This window comes from Motacilla alba, chromosome 29 (assembly GCF_015832195.1).
Source record: "Motacilla alba alba isolate MOTALB_02 chromosome 29, Motacilla_alba_V1.0_pri, whole genome shotgun sequence".
In the NCBI taxonomy this organism is placed as follows: domain Eukaryota; kingdom Metazoa; phylum Chordata; class Aves; order Passeriformes; family Motacillidae; genus Motacilla; species Motacilla alba.
In genome coordinates, this window is record NC_052044.1 from 783810 (window position 1) to 807146 (window position 23337).

Here is a 23337-nt window from a genome sequence, read left to right on the forward strand (position 1 = left end):
GACACACGGACACACGGACACGGACACAGGGCGGGACACACGGACACGGGGCGGGAAACACGGACACGGGGCGAGACACACGGACATGGGCGCGGACACACGGACACGGACACACGGACACGGGGCGGGACACACGGACACGGACACACAGACACGGACACACGGACACGGGGCGGGACACACGGACATGGACACACGGACACGGACACGGGGCGGGAAACACGGACACAGACACATGGACACGGACACGGGGCGGGACACACGGACACGGGGCGGGACACACGGACACAGACACATGGACACGGACACGGGGCGGGACACACGGACACGGAGCGGGAAACACGGACACAGACACATGGACACGGACACGGGGCGGGACACACGGACACGGAGCGGGAAACACGGACAGGGACACACGGACAGGGATACAGACACGGGGAGAGACACACGGATACGGGGCGGGACACACGGACACGGCACGGGACACACGGACAGGGACACATGGACGCGGGGTTGGACACATAGACACGGTCACACGGACACGGACACGGGGAGGGACACACGGACATGGACACACGGACACGGACACAATGACACGAACGCATAAACACGGGGAGGGACACACGGACACGGGCACTGGGACAGACAGACATGGAGACGGGCACGGAAAAGGACATGGACAGGGGCACGGACACGGGCATTTGTCCAGTTACGGGGGCTGCCCTGGGGAAGGGACAGGTCGCTGCAGCCCGAGAGCACACGAAGCCCGGCCCCGGTGGTCCCGTGGGCTCACCCCCGTGGGCTCACCCCCGTCCCCGCCCCCCATCCCCGTGGGCCGTCCCGCGCGGGTCCCGGAGGCGCAGCCAAGACACGGAGGCGCAGTTTGCGCGTGTCCCGCGCAGACACGGGTGGGTGTATAACGGGGCACGCCAGGTGTACACAGGTGCACGGACACGCGCGCGTGGGGCGGGACCGCCGCCCTCCCGACGGCTCCGTGGGCTCCGGAGCCCGGGACGCTCCCGCAGTCGGTCCCACCGTCCCCGGGACACCGGGCACAGCCCCGTGGGCGGCTCGTTCCGCCGCTCAGGCCGCCCGCAGCGGGGCTTCTCCGGGAGCGGGGGGTCCCGGGGAGCACCGGGGGACCGGGCCGCCGCCTCCCCGCCCCGCCGCTCGCCCGGGCTCCGCTGCTCGCTTCCCCATGAGCCCCACGAAGAAATCGTGCATGTCTCCTGCGGAGAGACCGGCCGTCAGCGGCACCGGGACCGGCGCCGGCACCGGCGCCGGCACCGGGCGGGACTTACTCTTCTGCGGCGCCGCGGGGGGACCTGGAAGAGACCGAAACGGGTGAGCGGGGACCGGGCGGACCGACACCCTCCCATCCAAGCCCTCCCGCCCCTCACCGGCGCCCTCCTCCCGCAGCAGCTCCAGCGCGGCGGCGGCGGCGGCGGCCCCGGGGCTGCCGCGGGCGCTCCACGGCAGCGGCTCCGGGACGGGCATCCCCTGCGGGAGCAAAGCGGGTGAGAGGGGTGGGATGGGGTGTGGGGGCTCCCGGGGATCCGGGATCCACCCACCATTCCCCTCCCCCGACGGCCGTACCAGCGCGGGGCCCGGCGGGGCGGCGGGGGCGCGGCGGGCGAGGGCGAGCGGCAGCGCCAGGAGCAGCAGCACCGCCAGCGCCGGTCGGTTCTTCATCCTCCGGGGGACACGGGGGCAGCGATCAGCGACCGAACGGCGGGGCCCGGCGGTGTCCCGAGCCGGCGACCCCTCGATGGGGTGGCCCGGGATGAGTCTGGAAGCGAACCGGGCTCTGGGGAGGGAAAGAGACGGGAGACGGGGGGGAAGGAGGCGGCGGGACCCCCCTCCCGGGTGTGCGGAGGAGGGGGCGCGTCGCTTCGCGGGTTGCCGGTGTCCTTTGGACGGGCTGCAGCCCTGGGGAGCATTTCTGGGGTGGGGCGGTCCGTTATGGGGCGTGCAGGGTGACACGGCCCCGGAGGTCCCGCTGGTGCCCGTGGTGCCACGGTTGTGCACTCACACACGAGCCGCTCAAACACGAGTGTGGGGCTCCGTCCTGCACCTTCACCCGTCTCAGCACACCCGTGTCCCCTGACACACTTGCTGGCACACTGGCACCCCCAGGCACGCTCCCTGGCACGTATATGCCTGCCCACAGCCGGACTTGCTTCTAGAACCCCCCACCAAACCCTCCCCAAATTCAAGCGACACCTTCACCCCATCTCTCCTCCTTCTTACGCCCTCCCCAGCGCTGTCCCAACCTCCGCGTCCTCCTTCTGCCTTCCCCTAACCCCAGCGGGGTGAGGACAGGGCACCGGGACCCCGGGAAGCCACCAGGGCCGCGGGGGACGCGGGGACACAGACCTGCCGAGCCCTCCGGTGAAGTCGAGGGCTGAGGGACCCTCGGCGCCGGTGGCTGCGGAGCAGGGACTCCTCGAGGCGGGGTGATGGACAGCAGCGGAGCTGGGCAGCGGCGGTGGGCAGCGGCGGTGGGCAGCTCCCCCGGCCCGGGCTCAGCCGGGAGGCGAAGTACCGGGGCAGCGGCTGCTGCGCGGCGCTAAATAAGGGGCTCTGCCCATGGCACGGCGTGGGTGGGCAAGAGGAGAGCTGCCAATGGGGGCCGGGGGGGGGGGGTGGTACCCCCACCCTGCAGCTTCACGCCCACACAGGCACCGTGACACACGTGGAGTCACACAGCGGCACACGCGTGCCCACGCAGGCACCCCGGGGTGGGGGTCAGCACACGGGCACCGTGCCCACGCAGGCACCCCGGGGTGGGGGTCAGCACACGGGCACCCACGCAGGCCCCCGGCCCCTCATTGTGGGGACGCCACGGCGTGTCTGTTGGCACGTGTGGGGACACGCACGGAGGAATGGTTCTGGCTGGATGCTGGGCGGCGCAGACAGGATTTGGGGGTCTCATGGGGCAGAGGGGATCGGCCAGGCTCCCACCGTGCACACGGGAGGCACACACGTGTTCACCCGCACACAGGAGCACAGGTGTGCCCACACACACACACTCACAGGTACCTCACACCCTGCCCCATCGCAGCGTGCCAGGCCTGCCCGCTCTCGTGCCCCAGGTGGAAGATGAGGAGGAAAATTTGGGGGAAAGCGGAGGGGCACGAGGAAAGAGGGAAGGACTGGGCCAACAAATGACAGCCAAGGACTCCATCCCAAGCAACAGGCAGTGGCGACTGCTCCGGTGGCTGCGGCAGCTCACGTGGCAACACAGCCCGGGGCAGGGCAGCATCTGCAGTGCCGGCAACGTTAATTAAATCGGAGCCTGGCCAGAGACGGTCTAATTAATTAATAACACCTACTTGTGAGATGCCAAGTGCGACGCAGCTGTGAAGAGCCGCGCTGCCCCGGGCTTGTTTACGGCTCTCGCCCCTCGCCAGGGGAAGGTCCCTGTGCTGGGACGTGACGGAGCCGGCGGCGGAAAGCGGGGAGCCCTCGGTGCTGGGACACGGCCAGGCCACCAAAGTGCCACCGTGCACACGCACGTGCCCCTCCACGTGCGGGAGCTGCCCGCACACGCTCCCCCCTGCACGACAAACTGAGCTCCGGGGCCCACCTGGGAGCTGGTGCTGATGGCTGACGTGACGGGGAGTTGGCAGCTCCCGAAGGTAACGCGGGTGATGTGTGGGGACAGGATAAAAACCCTCTTCGAGAGCTTGATGAGTGCAGGGGGGGAAAGGCAGCAAAGAGGGGGAGACTCTGTCATGAGGGCTGGGGGGTCCTGGGGGCTGCAGGGCTGGTGCACATCCTGAGGGTCCTGGGGGCTGGGGGACTGGCAGGGGGTCTGCAGGTCCTGGGGCCTGCAGGGGTCCCGTGGATCCTGGGGGGTTGAAGGACTGGTGGAGCTCCTGAAGGACCTGGGGGCTGCAGGGCTGATGGGGTCCTGAGGATTCTCAGGGCTGGAGGACTGGCAGGGTCCCACAGATCCTGAGAGCTGCAGGATTGGTGGGCGTCCAGAGAGTCCTGGGCACTGCAGGACTGATGGGGGCCCTGATGGGGGTCCTAATGGGGGTCCTTGGGGTGCACGGCTGTGCAGTGACTTCTCTCTGTCCCCTTCTCCATGCTCCTGGTCCCCAAATGCAGCTCCAGCACCAGCCTGAGCAAGGATTCCCCGCATGGGTGTCCTGCAGCAGGGTGGGGGGACCCTGGGCAGGGGCACAAGGACATCCAGTGCAGGCAGGAGGATGACAGGGACGTCACATGCAGCCACCCACGGCCGCCAAGAAACTGCCTCTGAAGCAGCGCCAGCTGTGAGCCACTTGATGGGAAAAGTGGCCACAATTTGGAGCCTTTCCAATCACCCCAAGCTGAGCGCTGGCTGCAATCAGGAGTCAGGAGAAGTCAGAGAAGTGGGAGGCCAGGATGAGGGGCTCCATCACTGAGCTGGGCTGTGCCCCCCAGCTTGGCCACTGTCCCCTGAGGTCCCACCCCGCCTGTAACCAGGTGACACCGCCCCGGTACCGACGCCTCAGCATCCTTTTAATGGGGTTGGAGCCATGCCTGGGTGCTGCCAGCACCCGCAGGGGTGGGGGATGACACAAAGGGGGTGTCAGTGTGAGGGTGGGGGTCCTGGTGAGGGGACAGGGTCTCCTCAGTACACCAGGACCTCCATCTTGTTGCTGCCCTTTTTCTTGCAGACGGGGCCGTTGGTGCTGGCCTTGGGGGACTCCACCACGGTGATGGAGACGTCGCCCTTCGGGAAGCGGGTGGAGAATCTGGAGGGGAGGGGTCAGAATGGAGGGGTGGGAGGGGGACACGCCCACGCCCGTCCCCTCATTGCCCAATGAGCTGCCTTGGTTACACCTCAGCACCTTCCCGCTGCAGCCAATCAGGTCACTCACATGGTGCCCCACCCTCAGATGCTCCACCCACCTCAGTCTCCCCCCAGGCACCGCCCTGTCCCACCCACAATAACCCCACCCACATCAGCCCCACCCTCCTGGCCCCACCGAAATTAGCCCCACCCACAGAAGCCACGCCCTCTGTGCCCCCAGCCCTGTCCTGCCCCACCCATTGCAGTCCTGCCCTTCAGGCTCCGCCCACTGTGACCACACCCACGGCAACCACGCCCACAAAAGCCGCGCCCACACCTGTCAGTGATGTGCAGGGGCAGCGCCTGCCCCGTGGTGGCCTCGAAGGTCTGGTACAGGCGGGTGACCAGCTCGATGAGGTGGTCACTGACCAGCAGGAAGTCGCCCTTGGCCCCCACTGTGGAGACCTGTGGGGCAAACGGGGGGGTTCAGCTCTGCTGGGGACCCCCTGAGCCCCCCAGGTCCCCCCTCCTCAGGTACCTCCTTGAGGTGCAGGGCCAGGAAGCCGTCGGAGAAGCGGGTGACTGAGACGCCACGGATGTCACTGAGGCTGAGCACGGTCTTGGGCTGGGCGGCCTTGGGGTCAGCCAGGACCAGGTGCTCGGTGGTGAGGAGCAGCAGGCGTGGGACGGTCTGTGGGTGGGGGTCAGCGTGGGCAGAGGGTCAGCGTGGGGAGTGGTCAGCATGGGCAGGTGGTCACCAAGAGCTGGGAGGTCACAATGGCTCCGTGTGCCCTCTCACTGTCCAGGACACAGGGCCAGAGCAGATCTCACCTTTCCACTGGCCCTGTTCACCTTCCTCACGGTGTCAGCCATCACCAGCTTGTCCTTGGCCACGGCGTGGAGCTTCTGGTACTTGGGGTCCTTCTTCAGCCCCAGGTAGTCCCCGCGGAAAGGCTGCTGCAGGCTGGGGACGAGGCCATCAGCCACTGCTGCCCTGAGCTCCCCTGCACCCCCAGCCCCCTGCCCTGGCACCTTTTGGGGTAGAGGGTCTTCTTGTCCTTGAAGAGCTCGCTGGCGCAGAGCCTGGCCTGCAGCTGGGCCCGGCGCGACGCCGACAGCTGGTCCCGGTACTTCTTGCACTGCCGAGGGAGGGGACGATTTGGTGCCACCAAAGCCCTCTCGGGTGAGCTGGCGCACCCAGATCCCGCCTGGAATTCTCCCCATCTCCCCCTGCTCCCACCTTCCAGCGGTAGAAGATGTTCTTCAGCTCCTGGTTGGTGTTATCCAGGAACCTGTAGGGCGCCGGGGGCCAGGTCCTGTCTGTCACCGACAGCGGCGGGAGGTTCTTTGCCAGCCCCACCAGGTACCTCTGCACCTGGGGGTGACAACGGGGCAGGAGGTCAGGGGAGGACAGGGGCATCCAGCAGGGCAGGGGGCTGGGAAGGCACCGTGACTCCCTCTGCCCCGGCCCCCCTCACCAGCCGCCGGTAGATGAAGTTGGCCAGGCAGGTGCTGGCGCCGGAACGGAAATATTTCCTGTAGGTCCTGCGTGCCTGCGGGGACAGCGCCAGCGGTGAGGACACCGGACATCACCACCAGCCCCACAAAGGATAAGGGTGTCCCACACCCCCCACGTCCTCCATGTCCCCCACGTCCCTCACATCCCCCACCCCTGTTTGGCCCCAGTGGACAGGACAGAGCTCCAGCCCGACAGGGTGGGCAGGAGTGGCGTGGGCAGACAGACAGACGGCACGGACAGCAGGACAGAGGTGGCCTGAGGGCGCGCGGCCCCGTTACCTGGTACCCTCTCCAGTGAGCGGCGATGGTGGTGGCGGCCGCGTGGCGTCGGCACTGGGACTTCAGCTCCCGGAGGAGCCGGCGAGACTGCGGGGGTGAGAGCCCAGGGAGCCCGAGGGGGAGACACCAACACAGACATGGAGAGAGAGGGAGAGGCAGGAGAGAGGCAGGAGAGAAGGAGGAAAGACGGGGAGAGGAGATGAGGGTGAATCTGGTCCCACCGTGGGACACACGGAGCTCCTGGTCCCACCGCGGGGCACACAGAGCCCCTGTCCCCACCCACCCTGCTCCCCCACACCGGGCCGGTCCCACGGTGGCCCTGGGGCTGCCCAGCCCTCACCTTCCAGCCCCGTGCATAAGCCTGCAGGATCAGTGCCGACCGCTTCATCTGCTTGTACCGGTTCATTTGCTGCGGGGGAGCAAGGGGGTGAGCGGGGCGGGCTTGGAGAGCCAGGGGGAGAGGGATGGGCAGGGGAAGCATGGGCAGGACCTGCCCCGTCCTCACCCTGTGGCCACGGAACCAGGCGGAGATGAGGATCTGGCTCTTGCGCATCAGCTGGTACTGGGTCCGGCACCGCCAGCCCCGGAACATCTTCTGGATGAGGGTGGCGAGCTGGGCCACGCGCTCCTGGCGCTGCCGCTCCAGGTCGAAGAGCTGGGGACAACCACGGCAAGCACTGGCTCACTGAGCAGCCACAGGAACTCCCAGGACAAGCCTGGATCCCCCCTGGACTCCCCCGTTCCCGAACTCACAGTGCGTGGCGAGCGGATGAAGATCTTGGTGTGGCCGAACGCCAGCTCCTCGGCGGGGAACTCCAGACCTGCCAGCAGCACCTCGGTTCCCTCCCTGCGCCGCGGCGGAGACGAGGCCGGTCAGAGCCCCCCTGGCAGCCCCCCTGACCCCTCAGGGTGGGTGCCAGCCCCGTACCTGTCCCCACGGTCCCAGCGGGGCCACGTGCGGGGGTTGAGCATCTTGTAGCGCTGCAGGAAGGGGCCGTAGAGCTGGCGGAAGGCGTAGCCCGCTCGTCTCACCCGCACGTTCTCCATCAGCCCCAGGTACCGGACCTGGGCCAGCACCAGCTCGGGAGTGAACACCATGGCTGACTTGGTGTCGTTGGGTTTGATGCACCTGCAGAGCCCAGTGGTGGTTTGGGGGGGTTTGGGGTTTCTGGGGGTCTCTGCCTGTCACTGTCATATTTTCTGAAAAAATCCCTTCGCCAGGATTTCTTCTCCTGGGAAGCTGAGAAGCCTCAGAGAAAAATGAAAACATTAATTATGTGATTTGCTTCTCCTGTGTTTTGCTGCTCTGGAAATGGGGTTTGGAGATTGGTCATTGTTTCACTGGTTTCATGTGAATTGTTTTTTACTTCATGACCAACCACCGTCCAGCTGTGTCGGGACTCTGGAAGGAGCCACGAGTTTTTCATCAGTATCTTGTTAAGCCTTCCGTCTGTATCCTTTATGCTTCAGTATAGTTTTAGTATAGTATTCTTTTATAGAATATTGATAATAAAATAATAAATTAGCCTTCTAACAACATGGAGTCCCATTCAATCATTCCCCCTCCATCTGGGGAGCTCTGAAAACACCCCAGGGGCCGGTACCTGATGTAGTTGGGGTTCTTGGAGTAGAGGTTCTTCATCAGCATGGCCACGGATGACTTGAACTGGAAGCCTGCAGTGGGGGGCAGCTTGAGGGAGACCTTCTGGGGGTCCCCCTCGGGGAAGAGCGAGCGCAGCAGCGCGTGCCGGGCCGCCCACATGGCCTGCGAGAGGTCGCGGAAGAGCAGGTCGTTGTTCTTCTCGATGAAGCCCGTCACGTTGTAGGTCACCTGGGGAGGGCAGTGGGGTCGGCACCCCTCTGGGCAGGGAGTGGGGGCACGGCGCAGCAGCTCCAGCCTGCTCCCGGTCCAGCCCCACACCTCCCGTGCAAAGCTGGGAAGGGGAGAGGGGTGCTGGGAAGGGGAGCTGGGCACTGGGAAGGGAACTGAGGCACTGGGAAGGGAACTGAGGCACTGGGAAGGGAACAAGAGAACTGGGGTGCTGGGAACAGGATTGGGGCACTGGGAAAAGGTCTGGGGTGTTGGGAAGAGAGCTGAGGCACTGGAAAAGGTCTGGGGTGCTGGGAAGAGAGCTGAGGCACTGGAAAAGGACAGAGAGAGAACTGGGGTGCTGGGAAGAGGATTGGGGCACTGGAAAAGGTCTGGGGTGTTGGGAAGAGGACCAGGGCATTGGGAAGAGAGCTGAGGTACTGGGAAGAGGTCCAGAGAGCTAGGAGGAGGTCTGAGATGCAGGGAAGAAACCTGGGGTGCTGGGAAGAGGACTGGGGTGCTGGGAAGAGGATTGGGGTGCTGGGAAGATGTCTGGGGTGCTGTTAAAAGGATTGGGGCACTGGGAAGAGGAACAGGGCACTGGGAAGAGGAACAGGGCACTGGGAAGAGGATCAGGGGCTGGGAAGAGGAGCATGGCACTGGGAAGAGGACTGGAGCACTGGGAAGAGCATCAGGGCTCTGGGATGAGGAGCGTGGCACAGGGCAGAGGAGCAGGGCTCTGGGATGAGGAGTGTAGCACAGGGAAGAGGATCAGGGTGCTGGGAAGAGGAGCAGGGCTCTGGGAAGAGGAGCGTGGCACAGGGAAGAGGAGCAGGCGCTGCCAGACCTTGCCGGCGTAGTGGTGGATGCGGAAGCAGCGCGGTGGCAGGCTGGCGTCGGTGACACGCCGGGCGTTCTGCGTCTCCTTGCTCTCGTAGTGCTTGTGTGTGGCCAAGAGCTGGTTGAGTTTGGTGAGGAAGGTGTCCTCGTTGACCACGCCGGGCCGCAGGCACTCCTCGTCCAGCATGGCCAGGATCCCGGTGGTGCTCTGCACCGGGATGGACGGTGTCACCCCAAACCGGCCCCAGTGGATCCCAGTTTGGGCTGTGGGGGGAGCTGGAACCCCAAAATCCCAGCACTGGGCGGGCAACTCACGTTCTCGATCAAGTTGCAGATGATGCTGTTGTCGAAAAACTCCACCGGGGTCCACTGGATGCCCTGAGAGTAGATGTGGGTCAGACACAGGGATAACCCAGACCCTGCCCCACAGACACCCCCCGCTGGTGTGGGGCAGGAACCGGACGTCCGGCCACGGGGATGAGGATCCCGAATCCCTTCCTGCCATTGAATGCGCTCTCGGCAGGGAGCGGGGCGAGGGAGGGACGTGCAGCGGAGCCGTCTCCGGCACTTCCCCATCCCAGGGGGACCAAAGCTCCTTGGAGCCGCGCTCTGGGAAGGTCTGGAGGTACCTCTCGGACGTATTCCTCCTGCTCCTCCTTCAGCGTCATCAGGATGAAGATCTGCTGCAGCTTCTCGTTGCAGTAGTTGATGATGAACTGCTCAAAGCCGTTGTCCTGAGAGACAAGGGTCCCGTATGGCAGCTGCTTCCCGAGCTCCCAGCTCTGCCCCGTGTCTCAAAGGCTGTCCCCAACCCTCTGAACGGGGCCTGGTGGAGCCTTCACTCACCTGGAAGATCTCAAAGCCGTAGATGTCCAGGACACCCATCACCTTCCTCTGCTTGTCCGTCTTCACCTGGGGACATAATGGGGTGTTGAGCCCTGTGTGGGGTGGGGGTCCAGGGTCCTGCTGGGGCTCCAGAATCCCCTGGAGCTCACCTGGATGCTGGCATTGATACGATTCACCAGCCAGTCGAAGAGGCGGCTGTAGATGTTCTTGGCCAGCGCGTCCCGACCGTAGTAGCCCTGGGGAGAGGGGAGAGGGGCTGGTGCTGGCTCACGGGGGGCTGCCAGGCATCAGCCCCACGGCCGGGGGTGGTCCTGCTCACCTGGGGGACGGTGAGGGTGGTGAGCACCGTCTCATCCCGCGCCTTCACCGTGCGGGAGCACAGCGCCCGCTCCAGCGTGCCGGGGTCCAGCCCGATCAGCTCGCAGATCTCGCGCAGCTCTGTGCGGGGAGACGGCGCTGCCAGAGCCGAGGAGGGGCTGAGGGGGTCCCCCCACCCCCCCATTCCCATCCCTACCCCCCATCCCTACCCTGGGGCTCGCTGATGCTGCAGGCCTCCATCCCGCTGGCCTGGAAGCTGCTGCTCAGCTGGACGTTGCCCAGTTTGAGCACCACGGCCGTCACCTCCAGCAGCTCTGTCACCTCGGCGGGCGAGAAGCCGATGACCCTCATGGCATCCTGGGGATGGACACAACAGCTCAGGGGATGGGGTGGGCTCCAGGATTTTTTTTTGGGGGGGGTTTCTGTCTTCCTGTGGGTACCTGCATAGCGTGGAAGTTGGCTGCATCATCCATGCCAGGCAGGCTGGAGCCCTCCCGGTTCAGGTACCCGTAGTGCCCACAGTCCTGGCGGAGCTTCAGCTGCTCTGGTGGAGGGGAGAGGAGGTGAAAGTTCAGCCCTGATCCTCCCCAGCTCCCGTTCCACCTCCAAATCCCCCACACTGTGGGGTCTGGACCTACGGAGCAGCTGTGGTGAAGCCCCAGCCAGGAGCTGGTAGAAGATGTGGAAGTTCCTCTCGCCCTTCACGTGCCGGACAATGCGGGACTTCTCCAGCAGGTCTGCAGGGAGGGGTCATGTTGGATTAAGTCAGATTGTGACTTGGATTATGAATAGAAAAAATAATTGAATAATTTAATAATGTATTCAGCAAATTCTCTGAATTTTGCAAAGCTTCATGACGCCTTATTTGCAAGGCGATCTTCTGAAATTTGGTTTTCGCTCTATTTCTCTCTCAAAAATGTCTGTCTTATTCTATCTCTAAATCAGCATTTTTTTATCTCAAGGTTCGTACACAGACGACAGAACCTCCTGTCAGGTTTGGAGAATTTTCTATACATCAGTTTCCCCCAGGGCCAGCGTCGCTGGGGTGCGTGGAGTGGCAGGGCTGGTGGCTACTCACAGTTGCTGATGACCCCTCCCAGGGGCTCGCCCTTGAAGTCGAACTCGATGTCCATGTACTTGCCCTGGGGGAGGCGGCTGGCTCAGGGAAGGGGGTCCTGGTGGGACTGGCAGCTCCACTCCCCCCATCCCCACATCCCCATCCCCGTTCCCCCTGCGCTCCCAGCCCCACCAGGGCCCACACAGCCCCTGCAGGGTCCAACCCCCCTCCCCAGGTCACTCACGAATCGGGAGGAGTTGTCATTCCGGACAGTCTTGGCGTTCCCAAAGGCTGCAGGAGAGGATGGGGGTTACGGTGCGCCCCAGGGGGACAGCGCCGAGCCCTGGCAGGTCCGGGATGCCGGAGGTGGGGCTCAGGATGGGCGGCACTCACCCTCCAGCACAGGGTTGGACTGCAGGAGCTGCTCCTTCACCTTGTTCACCTCCTCCCCTTTGCTGCTCACGGCCGCCACGTAGGACATCACCAGCTTGCTGGCCTCTGCCGGCGAGGGGAGGGGGGTCACTGGGGTGGGGTCGTGGGTGCTGGGGCTGTGCCCCTCACCCCACCGGCCCCTCGCAGTGCCCCGAGCCCCCCTTGCAGCCCCGGCTGTACCTGTCTTGCCGGCGCCGCTCTCGCCGGTGATGAGGATGCACTGGTCCCTGTCCCGGTCCCGCAGCGAGCGATAGGCATCGTCAGCGATGGCGTAGCTGGGGGCAAGAGGGGTTGGAAGAGGCTGGAGCCATCTGGAGGCCTCAGGAAACGCCCGGACCCCCCCCTCGTTGCGGTTGTGGTGTTGCCCCAAGTGGATTCTCTTGGACCCAAACACCTTGGGATTGCCCGGGAGCGATGCCCTTGGCACAATCCAGGGCACCGAGGGCACCGCCAGCCTCCCCGTGCTCACATGTGGGGCTTCACGGCGAAGAAGCTGCTGTTACGATACTCCTCCACCTTCTCCGGGGTGTAGATGGGCAGGGACTGGTACGGGTTCACCGAGATCACCACGTTCCCAATGTACGTCTGTGGGACAGCAGGGATGAGGGGCTGGGAGGTCCTGGTGCTCCCCATCCCCATCCCAGATCCTTGTCTTCATCCCAGGCCCCATATACTTCTCCCTATCCCAGGACCCTCTATTCTGCTCCTCATCCTTGATCCTGCAGCCCTGTTCCCACTCTGGATCCCAAAGTTCTCCTGCTCCCAATCCCAGACCCCATATCCTGCTCCCCACCCCAGACTCTGCAGTTCTCCCACTCTCCAGATCCTTTTCCCCAACCCAGACCCCATATCCTGGTCACCCTGAAGGCCTCCCTTTCTCTATCCCAGATCCAGCAGCCTTCCCAATCCCCATCCCATACCCCATATCCCATTCCCCATCCCAGACCCTGTAGCCTTCCCAATCCCCATCTCAGACCCCATACCCTCTTCTCATCCCATATCCCATTCCTCACATCCCATATCCCATTCCCCATCCCATACCCCATATCCTCTTCCCATCCCATATCTCACATCCCATATCCCATTCCTCATCCCATATCCCAATCCCCATCCCATACCCCACATCCCACATCCCATGCACCATATCCCATACCCCATATTCCATTCCTCATCCCAGACCCTGCAGCTCTGCCAATCCCAATCCCCATCCCATATCCCATACCCCATATCCCATATCCCATACCCTATATCCCATTCCCCATCCCAGACCCTGCAGCCCCTGCCAATCCCCATCCCATATCCCATATCCCATATCCCATTCCCCATATCCCAGACCCTGCAGCCCTGCCAATCCCCATCCCATATCCCATATCCCATACCCTATATTCCATTCCCCATCCCAGACCCTGCAGCTCTGCCAATCCCAATCCCCATCCCATATCCCATACCCCATATCCCATACCCCGTATCCCAGACCCTGCAGCCCTGCCAATCCCCATCCCATATCCAATATCCTATATTCCATTCCCCATCCCAGACCCTGCAGCTCTGCCAATCCCAATCCCCATCCCATATCCCATACCCCATATCCCATATCCCATTCCCCATCCCAGACCCTGCAGCCCTGCCAATCCCCATCCCATATCCCATATCTCACATCCCATATCCCATTCCTCATCCCATATCCCAATCCCCATCCCATACCCCACATCCCACATCCCATGCACCATATCCCATACCCCATATTCCATTCCTCATCCCAGACCCTGCAGCTCTGCCAATCCCCATCCCCATCCCATATCCCATACCCCATACCCCATATCCCATATCCCATTCCCCATGCCAGACCCTGCAGCCCTGCCAATCCCCATCCCATATCCCATATCCCATATCCCACATCCCACATCCCACTCCCACCCCAGCAGCCCCTGTCATCACCCCCAAACCCCGTCCCCCCGTCCCCGTCCCGCTGCCCACGTAGATGTCGCGCCGGCGGAACCGCTCCTGCAGCGTCTGGAGCAGCGACTGCTCGGTCAGCGGGTCCAGCAGCACCAAATCCGCCACGGCCTCAGCGTCCAGCATCGAGGAGGTGCCTTCCATGGCCGGGCAGCTCCGGGGCAGCTGCGACACGGCACGGGGGATGAGGGGAAGGGGCTGCAGCCACGGACACGCAACCCCTTCCCCAAAACGCCCCAGCAGGTCCTCAGCAGTCTGTGGGATCTCGGCTGCTCCCCCCAACCCTGGGGACAGGGGGACAAGGCAGCCACGCAGCCACAGAGGCACGGGGGGAACCTTGCCGGGGTATCCTGGTGCCCAGGACCCCGGGGTGGGGCTGGGGGCAGCCGGATGCCGGGGGGAAGCGGGGAGCCGGGCAGGAAACGCGGACACCTGGATCCTATTCTTGGGGCAGGGATTAATTCAGCCTCCGCTTCCTCCCTCCTTCCTGGCAGGGGAAAAACGGGGCGGGGAGGGGATCCCCGAGGGGTCACCCGCGGGAGCTGCTTCCCCCCAGCCTCCTCCATCCCTCACCTGTCTGTGACAGCGCAGTCACCTTCCCGGGGGTGACCTTCACCCCCACTTTACAGCTGGGGCGCAGGGCTGTAAACCCAGCCCCGCTTATCGATGCCCCGGGGAAAGTTCACGCGCGTCGAGAAGGTGGGGAAAGAGGGGGTAAATAGGGGGATGGAGGTGGTCCCAGCAGCCTCCAGAGATGGCAGAGCCCTCCAGGGGTCTGAGCACCCCCGTGCTGCTGGGTGAGACCCCAGGGTCAGCACCCATGGGTGGGAGGCAGAGTAAGAGCCCCCCACAGCTCCAGGGCAGCCCTGGGCTCACGCCGGGGCTCCCAATGACACCGGGTCCCCACGCCCCGTGGGATGCAGGTGCCCTGGGATGGGGGTTGTGGGGACAGCCCCCCATCCAGCTGAGGATTGGGGGGCTCGGGCTCTTCAGCTGCTGCCTGGGTCCCCAACTCACCTCCCGGTCGCAGAGCAGGAGCTGCTGGAGTGGCTTCAGCTGGAGCTGCCCCGGAACCGGCAGGGCTCAGCCCAGCCCAGCGCCCGGTGCTGGCCCCGTCCGGCCCACGGAGGGGAGGGGGGGCCGCAGGGCCCTCCCCCAGAGCTCTCAGCTGGGGAAACTGAGGCACGAAGGAGCAGGCAGTGGGGATCAACCCCAAGAGTGCTGCCGGCTGCAGCTCCTGCCCGCGGTCGCTGCTCGACCTTCCCCACTCGGCAGCTCAGAGCAGGAACAAGCAGGGAAAATCCTGGAGCCAAGCAAACAAAAGGGAGCTTCCTCTCCTGGGCTGCGGGAAACAGGGGCAAGGTACAGGGCTGGAGAACCGGGAATGCTCAGAGAGAACGCCTGTCCCCAAGGAGGACACCTGTCCCCAGGGAAGCACACCTGGTCCCAGCCCAACCAGGGAATGTGCCACCCAGGGGTTGTTGTGTCCCCACACAGCATCCCCAGCAGAACGACCTCCCGCAGGTGGCTGAGCCTGGGGGGGTCACAGCAGGACGAACAAATGAGGCTCAGGACCTAAAAAATACATCTTTATTAAAAATATAATCAGTCATCCACCACGGTGAGGCAGGGGGAGACGAAGTAACAGAGTCTGCTCACACCTGAACAGGGAGGAAAGCACAGCAAGGGCTGGGGAGCACACCTGGGACAGGGACAGACCTGGGACTGGGACAAACGGATGGCAGAAGCTCCAGGTGAGGTAGGGGCTGGGCTGGGCATCCCCAGAGCAGCTGAGACACTGTGAGGAGTGAGGGCAGCATTATTGCTTAGGAAGTTGCATAGACTGGGGTGTCCCCTCCAGCTTTGGGCTTTGGTAGAGCTCCCCAGAGTTCTGATGTTCCAGTGGGGTCACCCTCAGTCCCTGCCCACACCCACTGGGAGAGAAGTAACAGCAGGAGAAGGGCAGTGAGGCGGGGAGGAAGAACATCCACACTCATCCTCAGCTCTGGCATGGCGAGAGGGGGCTGAGCATGGCCTTTACCCCAACACCACATCCAGGGGCAGCCAGCAGACCCCGAGGCTCCACAGCTCCATCGAGGAAACGCCGGAGTTTTTGGTATCCACACGGGATTGAAGCCAAGGCAGAGGTGTGGCCCGACCAGCTGGAGCCCTCTGGGATATTTGTACCAGGAGGAGGAGGAGCAGGCCACTGGCAGCTCCCTCACCATGGCTCCAGGCAGGTGCTGAGCACGCAGGTACCAGCGGGACAGGTCCAAAGTTCCTCTGGTGTGTGTCACCCTCAGGCACCTGCACAGGAGATGGAGGGGAAGGTCCATCCCCACCCCATCCAGTGCCCAGCGAGGCAAAAGGGGCTCCTGTCTGCAGCCCGCAAGCTGCAGATGGAGCCAGAGAAGCACCCAAGTTTGGGAGAGGGTCCCTGCCCCGGGGGTGCCACCCTGGGAGCTCACAAACATCCGATGCAAAAGTTGGGCTGGGTCCAGGTTGTGTCCTGGTGACTTCCCAGCCTGGAGGGGCTTCCCATGCGTCCCACCCCCCCAACACCCAGAGCTGTGCTGACAACAGCATTTACACCTCAGGCAGGAGCTGCAGGGGAAGGGAGGTCAGACCCCTTTCCTCCCTGTCAGAGGGGGTCCATCCCCACAAGGACCATCCCCATGGATCCATCCCCACAAGGACCATCCCTACAAGGACCATCCCCATGGGATCCATCCCCACAAGGACCATCCCCATGGGGTCCATCCCCACAAGGACCATCCCCACAGGGTCCATCCCCACAAGGACCATCCCCATAGGTTCCATCCCCACAAGGACCATCCCCACAGGTTCCATCCCCACAAGGACCATCCCCATAGGTTCCATCCCACAAGGACCATCCCCATGGGGTCCATCCCCACAAGGACCATCCCCATAGGTTCCATCCCCACAAGGACCATCCCCACAAGGACCATCCCCACAAGGACCATCCCCATGGGATCCATCCCCACAAGGACCATCCCCATGGGATCCATCCCCACAAGGACCATCCCCATGGGGTCCATCCCACAAGGACCATCCCCACAAGGACCATCCCCATAGGTTCCATCCCCACAAGGACCATCCCCATAGGTTCCATCCCCACGAGGACCATCCCTATGGGGTCCATCCCCACAAGGACCATCCCCACAAGGACCATCCCCATGGGGTCCATCCCACAAGGACCATCCCCATGGATCCATCCCCACAAGGACCATCCCCACAAGGACCATCCCCATGGGATCCATCCCCACAAGGACCATCCCTATGGGGTCCATCCCCACAAGGACCATCCCCACAAGGACCATCCCCATGGGGTCCATCCCACAAGGACCATCCCCATGGGTTCATCCCCACAAGGACCATCCCCATGGGGTCCATCCCACAAGGACCATCCCCATGGGTTCATCCCCACAAGGACCATCCCCATGGGGTCCATCCCACAAGGACCATCCCCATGGGATCCATCCCCACAAGGACCATCCCCATGGGTTCATCCCCACAAGGACCATCCCCATGGGTTCCATCCCCACAAGAACCATCCCCAACCATGCCTGGAGCTGCCCAGCACTGGTTCTGCTCCTTGGCCAGCTCAGGACAGCTGACCTCACTGGACATCCACATGGTTGTGGGGCAGGGAATCACTCTTGTGATTCCCACCAGAGGAGTCACTGATGTTTTCCTCCTCTTCCTCATCGTCGTCGTCATCATCCTCCTCGAAGAGCTGCTCTTCAATGCAGAGGCTTTCCAGGCCAAACTCCCGCTCGTGGGCTGACACCTCGTTGGGGGTGACGTGGGAAGCACCACCCACAAAGTCAGCAAACCTGGGAGAAGCCATGCAGCAGCACATTGGGCAGGTGTGTCCAGCGCCTCTGGGGAGGCCCTGACACACACAGGTAAAGCATTTTGCTGCTGGGACCTGGTGTCCATCCTTTCCCCCTTTCCATCCCCTGGTGTTATCCATCCTTTCCCCACACCACAGATCTGTGTCTCTGTCTCTAAGGACAGAGGTGACAGCACAGAGGGACACAGGGTGGCCACCCTGAGCTCGCTGTCAGGGATGTTACCTTTTGGGAGACTGGATGCGGGACACCGTGGTCCAGGCAGAGAATTCGGGGCTCCGGCAGAAGCTCCGCAGCTCTGCCAGGGCCTTGCGGGTCTCCACCTCGCCCTGGAGCTGAAATTCCTCCTCTGTCAGCAGCCGAGGAGGGGTGGGGCCCAGCTTGAAACGCTGCACCTTCCTGCTAGGGGGGCAACACCAATTAATGCCTGCCTGGATGGGGTGAGACCATCTCTTGGGGCAGGACCCCAGGGCAGAACCCCTGGGACAGGACCCCAGGACAGGAACTCTCAGGTCAGAACCCCTGGGACAGGACCCCAGGGCAGAACCCCTGGGACAGGAATTCTCAGGTCAGAACCCCTGGGACAGGACCCCAGGACAGGAACTTTCAAGTCAGAACCCCTGGGACAGGAACTCTCAGGTCAGAACCCCTGGGACAGGGCCCCAGGACAGAACCCCTGGGACAGGAATTCTCAGGTCAGAACCCCTGGGACAGGAATTCTCAGGTCAGAACCCCTGGGGCAAGACCACCCTCCAAGGACAGGATCCCTGGAGCAGGAACTCTAAGGCAAGACCAGCAGCTGAGGCAGGATCACCTCCCAGGGCAAGAACACCTGGGCAGGACCTGGCACACAAATCTCTGGGGCAGAACTGAGACAGGAATTCCTGGGACAGACAGAGCTCCCAGGACAGGACCAGCTCCTGGGGCAGAACCAGCTCCTGAGGCTGGACCAGCTTCAGGAACACGAATCCCTGGGGCATCCCGAGCTCCCAGCTCCTGAGCCAGCTGGCAGTGGGCAAAGTGGAACACACCCCTGCAGCCTCTGCTCCTTGCTCCCAAGGGCCCTCTCCTGCACCAATCCCAGGGAAAAAAAAGGGCACAGTTCCCCACCCCAGTGAAAACAACCCTGCTGTGTGACACAGGCTCCATCCAGCAGCTCATGCTGACCCAGCTGGAGCTGTGAGCACGCTGGAGCGCCGCAGGCCTCACCGGTAGGCAGCGAAGGCCCACTGCAAGGGGTAATCCAGGTTCTTGGTGCAGACAGCCAGGAGCACCAGGCCCAGGGCGATGGGGTGGATCTGGATGCCCGAGTACATCAGCAGCAGCCCCAGGAACTGCAGGGCCCAGGACAGGAGGTTGATGCTGCGCTCGTTCTCCAAGGGGCCGTACCTGTAGCACACGGCGAAGCTCAGGAGGCCCACCAAGAGCAGGTAACCTGTGGGAGAGCACAGGGATGGGGCAGGAATTGGGGGCTCTGTGAGGATGAGGGGGAAGCTGACACCAGCAGCAGGGACAGGGAGCCTCAGCTTTGCCCCACAGTTCCACCAGGAGATGTTCACCTGGGGAATCTCAGAGCTCCCACCTACCTAACAGGTACTGCCAGTAGGACTTGCAGATCTCCTGCAGGTTCTTGAAGATCAGCTGAAGCAGGTACAGGGAAAAGGACCAACCTCCAACCAGCAGGAAGTATACAGGGCTTCTCTGGGGGAGCACAGGGGGGTTGCAGGCAGGCTGTGGGTACCTCCCCCAGGTGCTGAGGTGCTCTGTACCAAACCCAGTCCATCCCAGTACAGTCTCTGAACCCCTCAAGACGTGACACCTACCTTGGGCATGACTTTGGACATCATGTAGACAAGGACAAGCAGCGAGGCCAACAAGCCAACACTGATCCCAGCTGAGTAGTAGAAGATTTGGCTCCTGCAATGATCACACCACAGCAGGCGTTTTATGGGTAGCTGTGCACAAACACCCCCACCCAGGAGCCCCCGGGGAAAGGAGGGGGGGGCTTCACCTGCTCAGCGTGTCCCCACAGAAAAACAACAGCAGGCCCAGGAAGAAAACAAGGAACAGCTTAGGGTCAAAACCTGGAAAAAAAATAAAATTAATCCCAGTGGAGAGGGGCACGGTGGGAAACTCCCACCTACCACAGGGTGACAGGCCAGGGATTGGACCTCCAAGCGCCCCAAATTCCTTCCGCACACCAAATTCCCTTCCTGAGGAAGGAAGGGGTGCTTGGATCATGAGCTGCCCCGTCCTGCTGTCCCCTGGGCAGCCCCAGAGCCCCTTTCCCCAGCGGGGAGGGGACGTACGTCGGAAGAGGACGACGGAGTAGGTGGTGCCGGGCTCCAGCAGCTCGACCTTGAGGCAGGTTTTGTTGCTGTAGAGATCCACGTCGATGCTGGTGTCGTTGAGCTTGCCCCTCAGGAAGGAGAAGACCACATTCCACACGCTGAACTTCTCCAGCTCCTCCTCGCTGTCCACCTGCGTGACGCGGAACATGCGGCTGCCGTTGACGCGGATCTGCGGGGAGAGAGGGGAAAATGGGGGTGCTTAGCCTGGAGAAATGAGACTGGGATCCTGCCCCAGGAGCTGGGGCTGTCCTGGGAGCTTGGTCTGCCCCAGGAATTCCTGCCCCAGGAGCTGGGGCTGTCCTGGGAGCTTGGTCTGCCCCAGGAATTCCTGCCCCAGGAGCTGGGGCTGTCCTGGGAGCTTGGTCTGTCCCAGGAATTCCTGTCTTAGGAGATGGTTCTGCCCCAGATATGTGTGCCAGGAGCTGGTCCAGCCCCAGGGTCCCTGCCCCATGGAATCCTGATGGATTCCTGATGGATGGATGATGGATGGATGGATGATGGATGATGGATGGATGATGGATGGATGGATGGATGGATGGGTGATGGATGGATGGATGGATGGGTGATGGATGGATGATGGATGGATGATGGGTGATGGATGGATGATGGATGGATGGATGGATGATGGATGGATGATGGATGGATGGATTCCTGATGGATGATGGATGGATGATGGATGGATGATGGATGGATGATGGATGGATGGATTCCTGATGGATGATGGATGGATGATGGATGGATGATGGATGGATGATGGATGATGGATGGATGGATGATGGATGGATGATGGATGATGGATGATGGATGGATGATGGATGATGGATGGATGGATGGATGATGGATGGATGATGGATGGAGGGATGATGGATGGATGGATGATGGATGATGGATGGATGATGGATGATGGATGATGGATGGATGGATGATGGATGGATGATGGATGATGGATGGATGATGGATGGATGATGGATGGATGGATGATGGATGGATGATGGATGGAGGGATGATGGATGGATGGATGGATGGATGATGGATGGATGATGGATGGATGATGGATGGATGGATGATGGATGGATGATGGATGGATGATGGATGGATGGATGGATGGATGATGGATGGATGATGGATGGATGATGGATGGATGATGGATGGATGATGGATGATGGATGATGGATGATGGATGGATGATGGATGGATGATGGATGATGGATGGATGATGGATGGATGATGGATGGATGATGGATGATGGATGGATGATGGATGGATGATGGATGGATGATGGATGATGGATGGATGATGGATGGATGATGGATGGATGATGGATGGATGGATGATGGATGGATGATGGATGGATGGATGATGGATGGATGGATGATGGATGGATGGATGATGGATGGATGATGGATGGATGGATGGATGATGGATGGATGATGGATGGATGGATGATGGATGGATGATGGATGATGGATGGATGATGGATGGATGATGGATGGATGGATGATGGATGGATGGATGATGGATGGATGATGGATGGATGGATGGATGGATGATGGATGGATGATGGATGGATGGATGATGGATGGATGGATGATGGATGGATGGATGATGGATGATAGATGGATGATAGATGGATAGATAGAGGGGCTGGAGCAAGGCGGATCTGCTGCCTCCTCCTCCTCCTGCTGTCACCTGTGTCCTGGTCCAGACGTCGTTCCATCGCGGGGCGCGTGTGTTGTTGTAGCAGAAGCGCAGGGATTCCCTGTACTGGGAGTTGTGCCCCTCCTGCAGCGGGATGATGGCATCTGGGAAAAATGCATATTTTGTGACTGACTTTTCGCAAACATTAGGATGAATATCCTACGTGTGATGCTAGGAAGTTATGCTGGATTCATTTTCTCGAGTGGCGTGTTAAATATAATTTTAGGTTACAGCATAAAATTAAAATAGAAACTGTGCATGTGCATTTTTTTAAAGAAAGGAACGAGGAACTCGCACTGAGCAGCCACGGGGCACCTCAATCTTCCAGACAAAAAGGATTTATTGCTCCATTATCAAAAGAATCTGCTTCCCACCCCGCTCAGCCCTGAAGATGCCCTCAGGATTCAGAGGAAGAAGCTGACACTGCCCAGCCAGAATCCTTTGTTTGAATTTATGCATCATGCATGAGGTGTATGAATATGCAACAGGCTGTTGCTTTAAGGGTTAATCCTCTGTTAACGTGGGTCCTTTTTCAGGCTTATTTTGCCCAGAAAAGGCACCCGGACCGCCCGTAACTCTTTGTTCTTATCGTCTCATATTGTGCTAGTCTCAGTTGTTCAAATTTTTATTACTCTAATCATGTTACTACTTTAGAACCATTTTATTTCTGTTAAACTTTTAAAATCTTTAAAAAGCGAGTGACTGGCGATTTCCACAGCATCCTGGGAAGCACACAGGGAGGGCGCTGCTTCATCCCCCCCCACCCAGAGCGTTCCCTGCGAGCGCAGGGGGTCTCTCAGCGGGCACCGGGCCCGGTCCCGCTGTCCCGCCATGCTGCCCCCGGGGCTGCCGCCGCGCCGCTCCCCACCGTGATTCCCCCCGGTCCCCGCCCTTGGACGCCGCCGCCGCCGCCGCCGCCGCCGCCGCCGCCGCGCTCACCTGCAGCTCGCAGGGGCAGGAAGGGCAGGAACAGGAGCAGCAGCACGGGCAGTACCGGGAGCCGCCGCCGCCGCCGCCCCGGAGCCGCTTTCATCCCTCCCGCCGCGGCTCCGCCGGCCGCTTCCGCTTCCGCCGCCCGCGCGGCCCGGCCGCCGAGGCGCATCCACAGCCAATAGGAAAGGCGCTCGCCGGGCTTTGGGATCGATTGACAGCCGGCTTAACCTATCACAATTCATCTCTGATGCCGCTCCCGCCCCTCTGCTCCTGCCGCGTTGATTGACGGGATTTTTAGCCTATCAGCAGTGCGCATGGAGGAAACAGCTGTGTTCCCGCCCTCGGTTACCACGGTGACCATCATGCCCGCCATTTACTCCACAGCCGCGCCCCACCCTGGTAACGGCTCTGACAGACGCACCCGTCAACCAATCAGAACGCAGGCAGCGCAGGCCGCGCCCACCACCCTCATGAATATCCCGCGTGATTGACAACCGCCTCCGCCTATCAGGGCGCGGCCTCGCGTTGTTTGTGTGAATGGGTCACGCGTGGGGGGGCGCGCAGGTCCCGCCCCTCGCCCCCCCCGGCCCCTCCCCCGGCACCACCGGCGGCCCCGGGTCCCACCGGCATCACCGGCC

The 23337-nt window shown here is 62.1% G+C and overlaps 3 protein-coding genes and 1 long non-coding RNA gene across 11 annotated transcripts; 1 reads left to right on the top strand and 3 right to left on the bottom strand.

Annotated features, from left to right (window-relative positions):
- Positions 1–903: 903 nt before the first annotated feature.
- TAC3 (tachykinin precursor 3) lies at positions 904–2540 on the bottom strand. 4 transcript variants are annotated; one of them, XM_038164448.1, is made up of 5 exons: positions 2377–2540; positions 1597–1807; positions 1401–1500; positions 1302–1325; positions 904–1229 (listed from the first exon to the last, which is right to left on the bottom strand). In XM_038164448.1, the coding sequence occupies exons 2-5, from the start codon at positions 1690–1692 to the stop codon at positions 1084–1086; spliced, it is 366 nt and encodes a 121-aa protein (XP_038020376.1). In that variant the 5' UTR covers positions 1693–1807; positions 2377–2540; the 3' UTR covers positions 904–1083. The 4 variants fall into 4 exon arrangements, with proteins under 4 accessions (XP_038020376.1, XP_038020375.1, XP_038020377.1 ...); XM_038164447.1 differs by having other exon boundaries at positions 904–1325; positions 1597–1789; XM_038164449.1 differs by lacking the exon at positions 1302–1325.
- Positions 2541–4506: 1966 nt separating this feature from the next.
- Positions 4507–15419, bottom strand: MYO1A (myosin IA). 2 transcript variants are annotated; one of them, XM_038164419.1, is made up of 30 exons: positions 15283–15419; positions 14860–15184; positions 13864–14007; positions 12356–12471; positions 12067–12161; positions 11848–11952; positions 11699–11745; positions 11476–11539; positions 11036–11134; positions 10838–10941; positions 10607–10754; positions 10399–10517; positions 10229–10315; positions 10080–10145; positions 9863–9967; positions 9549–9611; positions 9241–9441; positions 8188–8414; positions 7512–7712; positions 7337–7430; positions 7089–7238; positions 6924–6992; positions 6584–6670; positions 6265–6339; positions 6027–6161; positions 5819–5925; positions 5618–5750; positions 5325–5477; positions 5124–5251; positions 4507–4748 (listed from the first exon to the last, which is right to left on the bottom strand). In XM_038164419.1, the coding sequence occupies exons 3-30, from the start codon at positions 13984–13986 to the stop codon at positions 4625–4627; spliced, it is 3225 nt and encodes a 1074-aa protein (XP_038020347.1). In that variant the 5' UTR covers positions 13987–14007; positions 14860–15184; positions 15283–15419; the 3' UTR covers positions 4507–4624. The 2 variants fall into 2 exon arrangements, with proteins under 2 accessions (XP_038020347.1, XP_038020348.1); XM_038164420.1 differs by lacking the exons at positions 13864–14007; positions 14860–15184; positions 15283–15419 and having other exon boundaries at positions 12281–12392.
- LOC119712801 lies at positions 5870–6390 on the top strand. Its single transcript, XR_005259869.1, has 3 exons — positions 5870–5969; positions 6075–6149; positions 6329–6390. It is a non-coding gene; the product is annotated as an uncharacterized LOC119712801 (long non-coding RNA).
- Positions 15419–23254, bottom strand: NEMP1 (nuclear envelope integral membrane protein 1). Of its 4 annotated transcripts, none has more exons than XR_005259868.1 (10): positions 22706–23254; positions 21758–21870; positions 20027–20237; positions 19729–19801; positions 19541–19634; positions 19304–19418; positions 18927–19152; positions 17943–18119; positions 17430–17699; positions 15419–16149 (listed from the first exon to the last, which is right to left on the bottom strand). XR_005259868.1 is itself a non-coding variant. In XM_038164434.1 (10 exons), exons 1-10 carry the CDS (start codon positions 22866–22868, stop codon positions 16142–16144), a joined length of 1344 nt encoding a protein of 447 aa, XP_038020362.1. In that variant the 5' UTR covers positions 22869–23254; the 3' UTR covers positions 15419–16141. The 4 variants fall into 4 exon arrangements, 3 of the variants coding, with proteins under 3 accessions (XP_038020362.1, XP_038020361.1, XP_038020359.1); XM_038164434.1 differs by having other exon boundaries at positions 17536–17699; XM_038164433.1 differs by having other exon boundaries at positions 17482–17699; positions 17943–18116; positions 22706–23252.
- Positions 23255–23337: the final 83 nt, after the last annotated feature.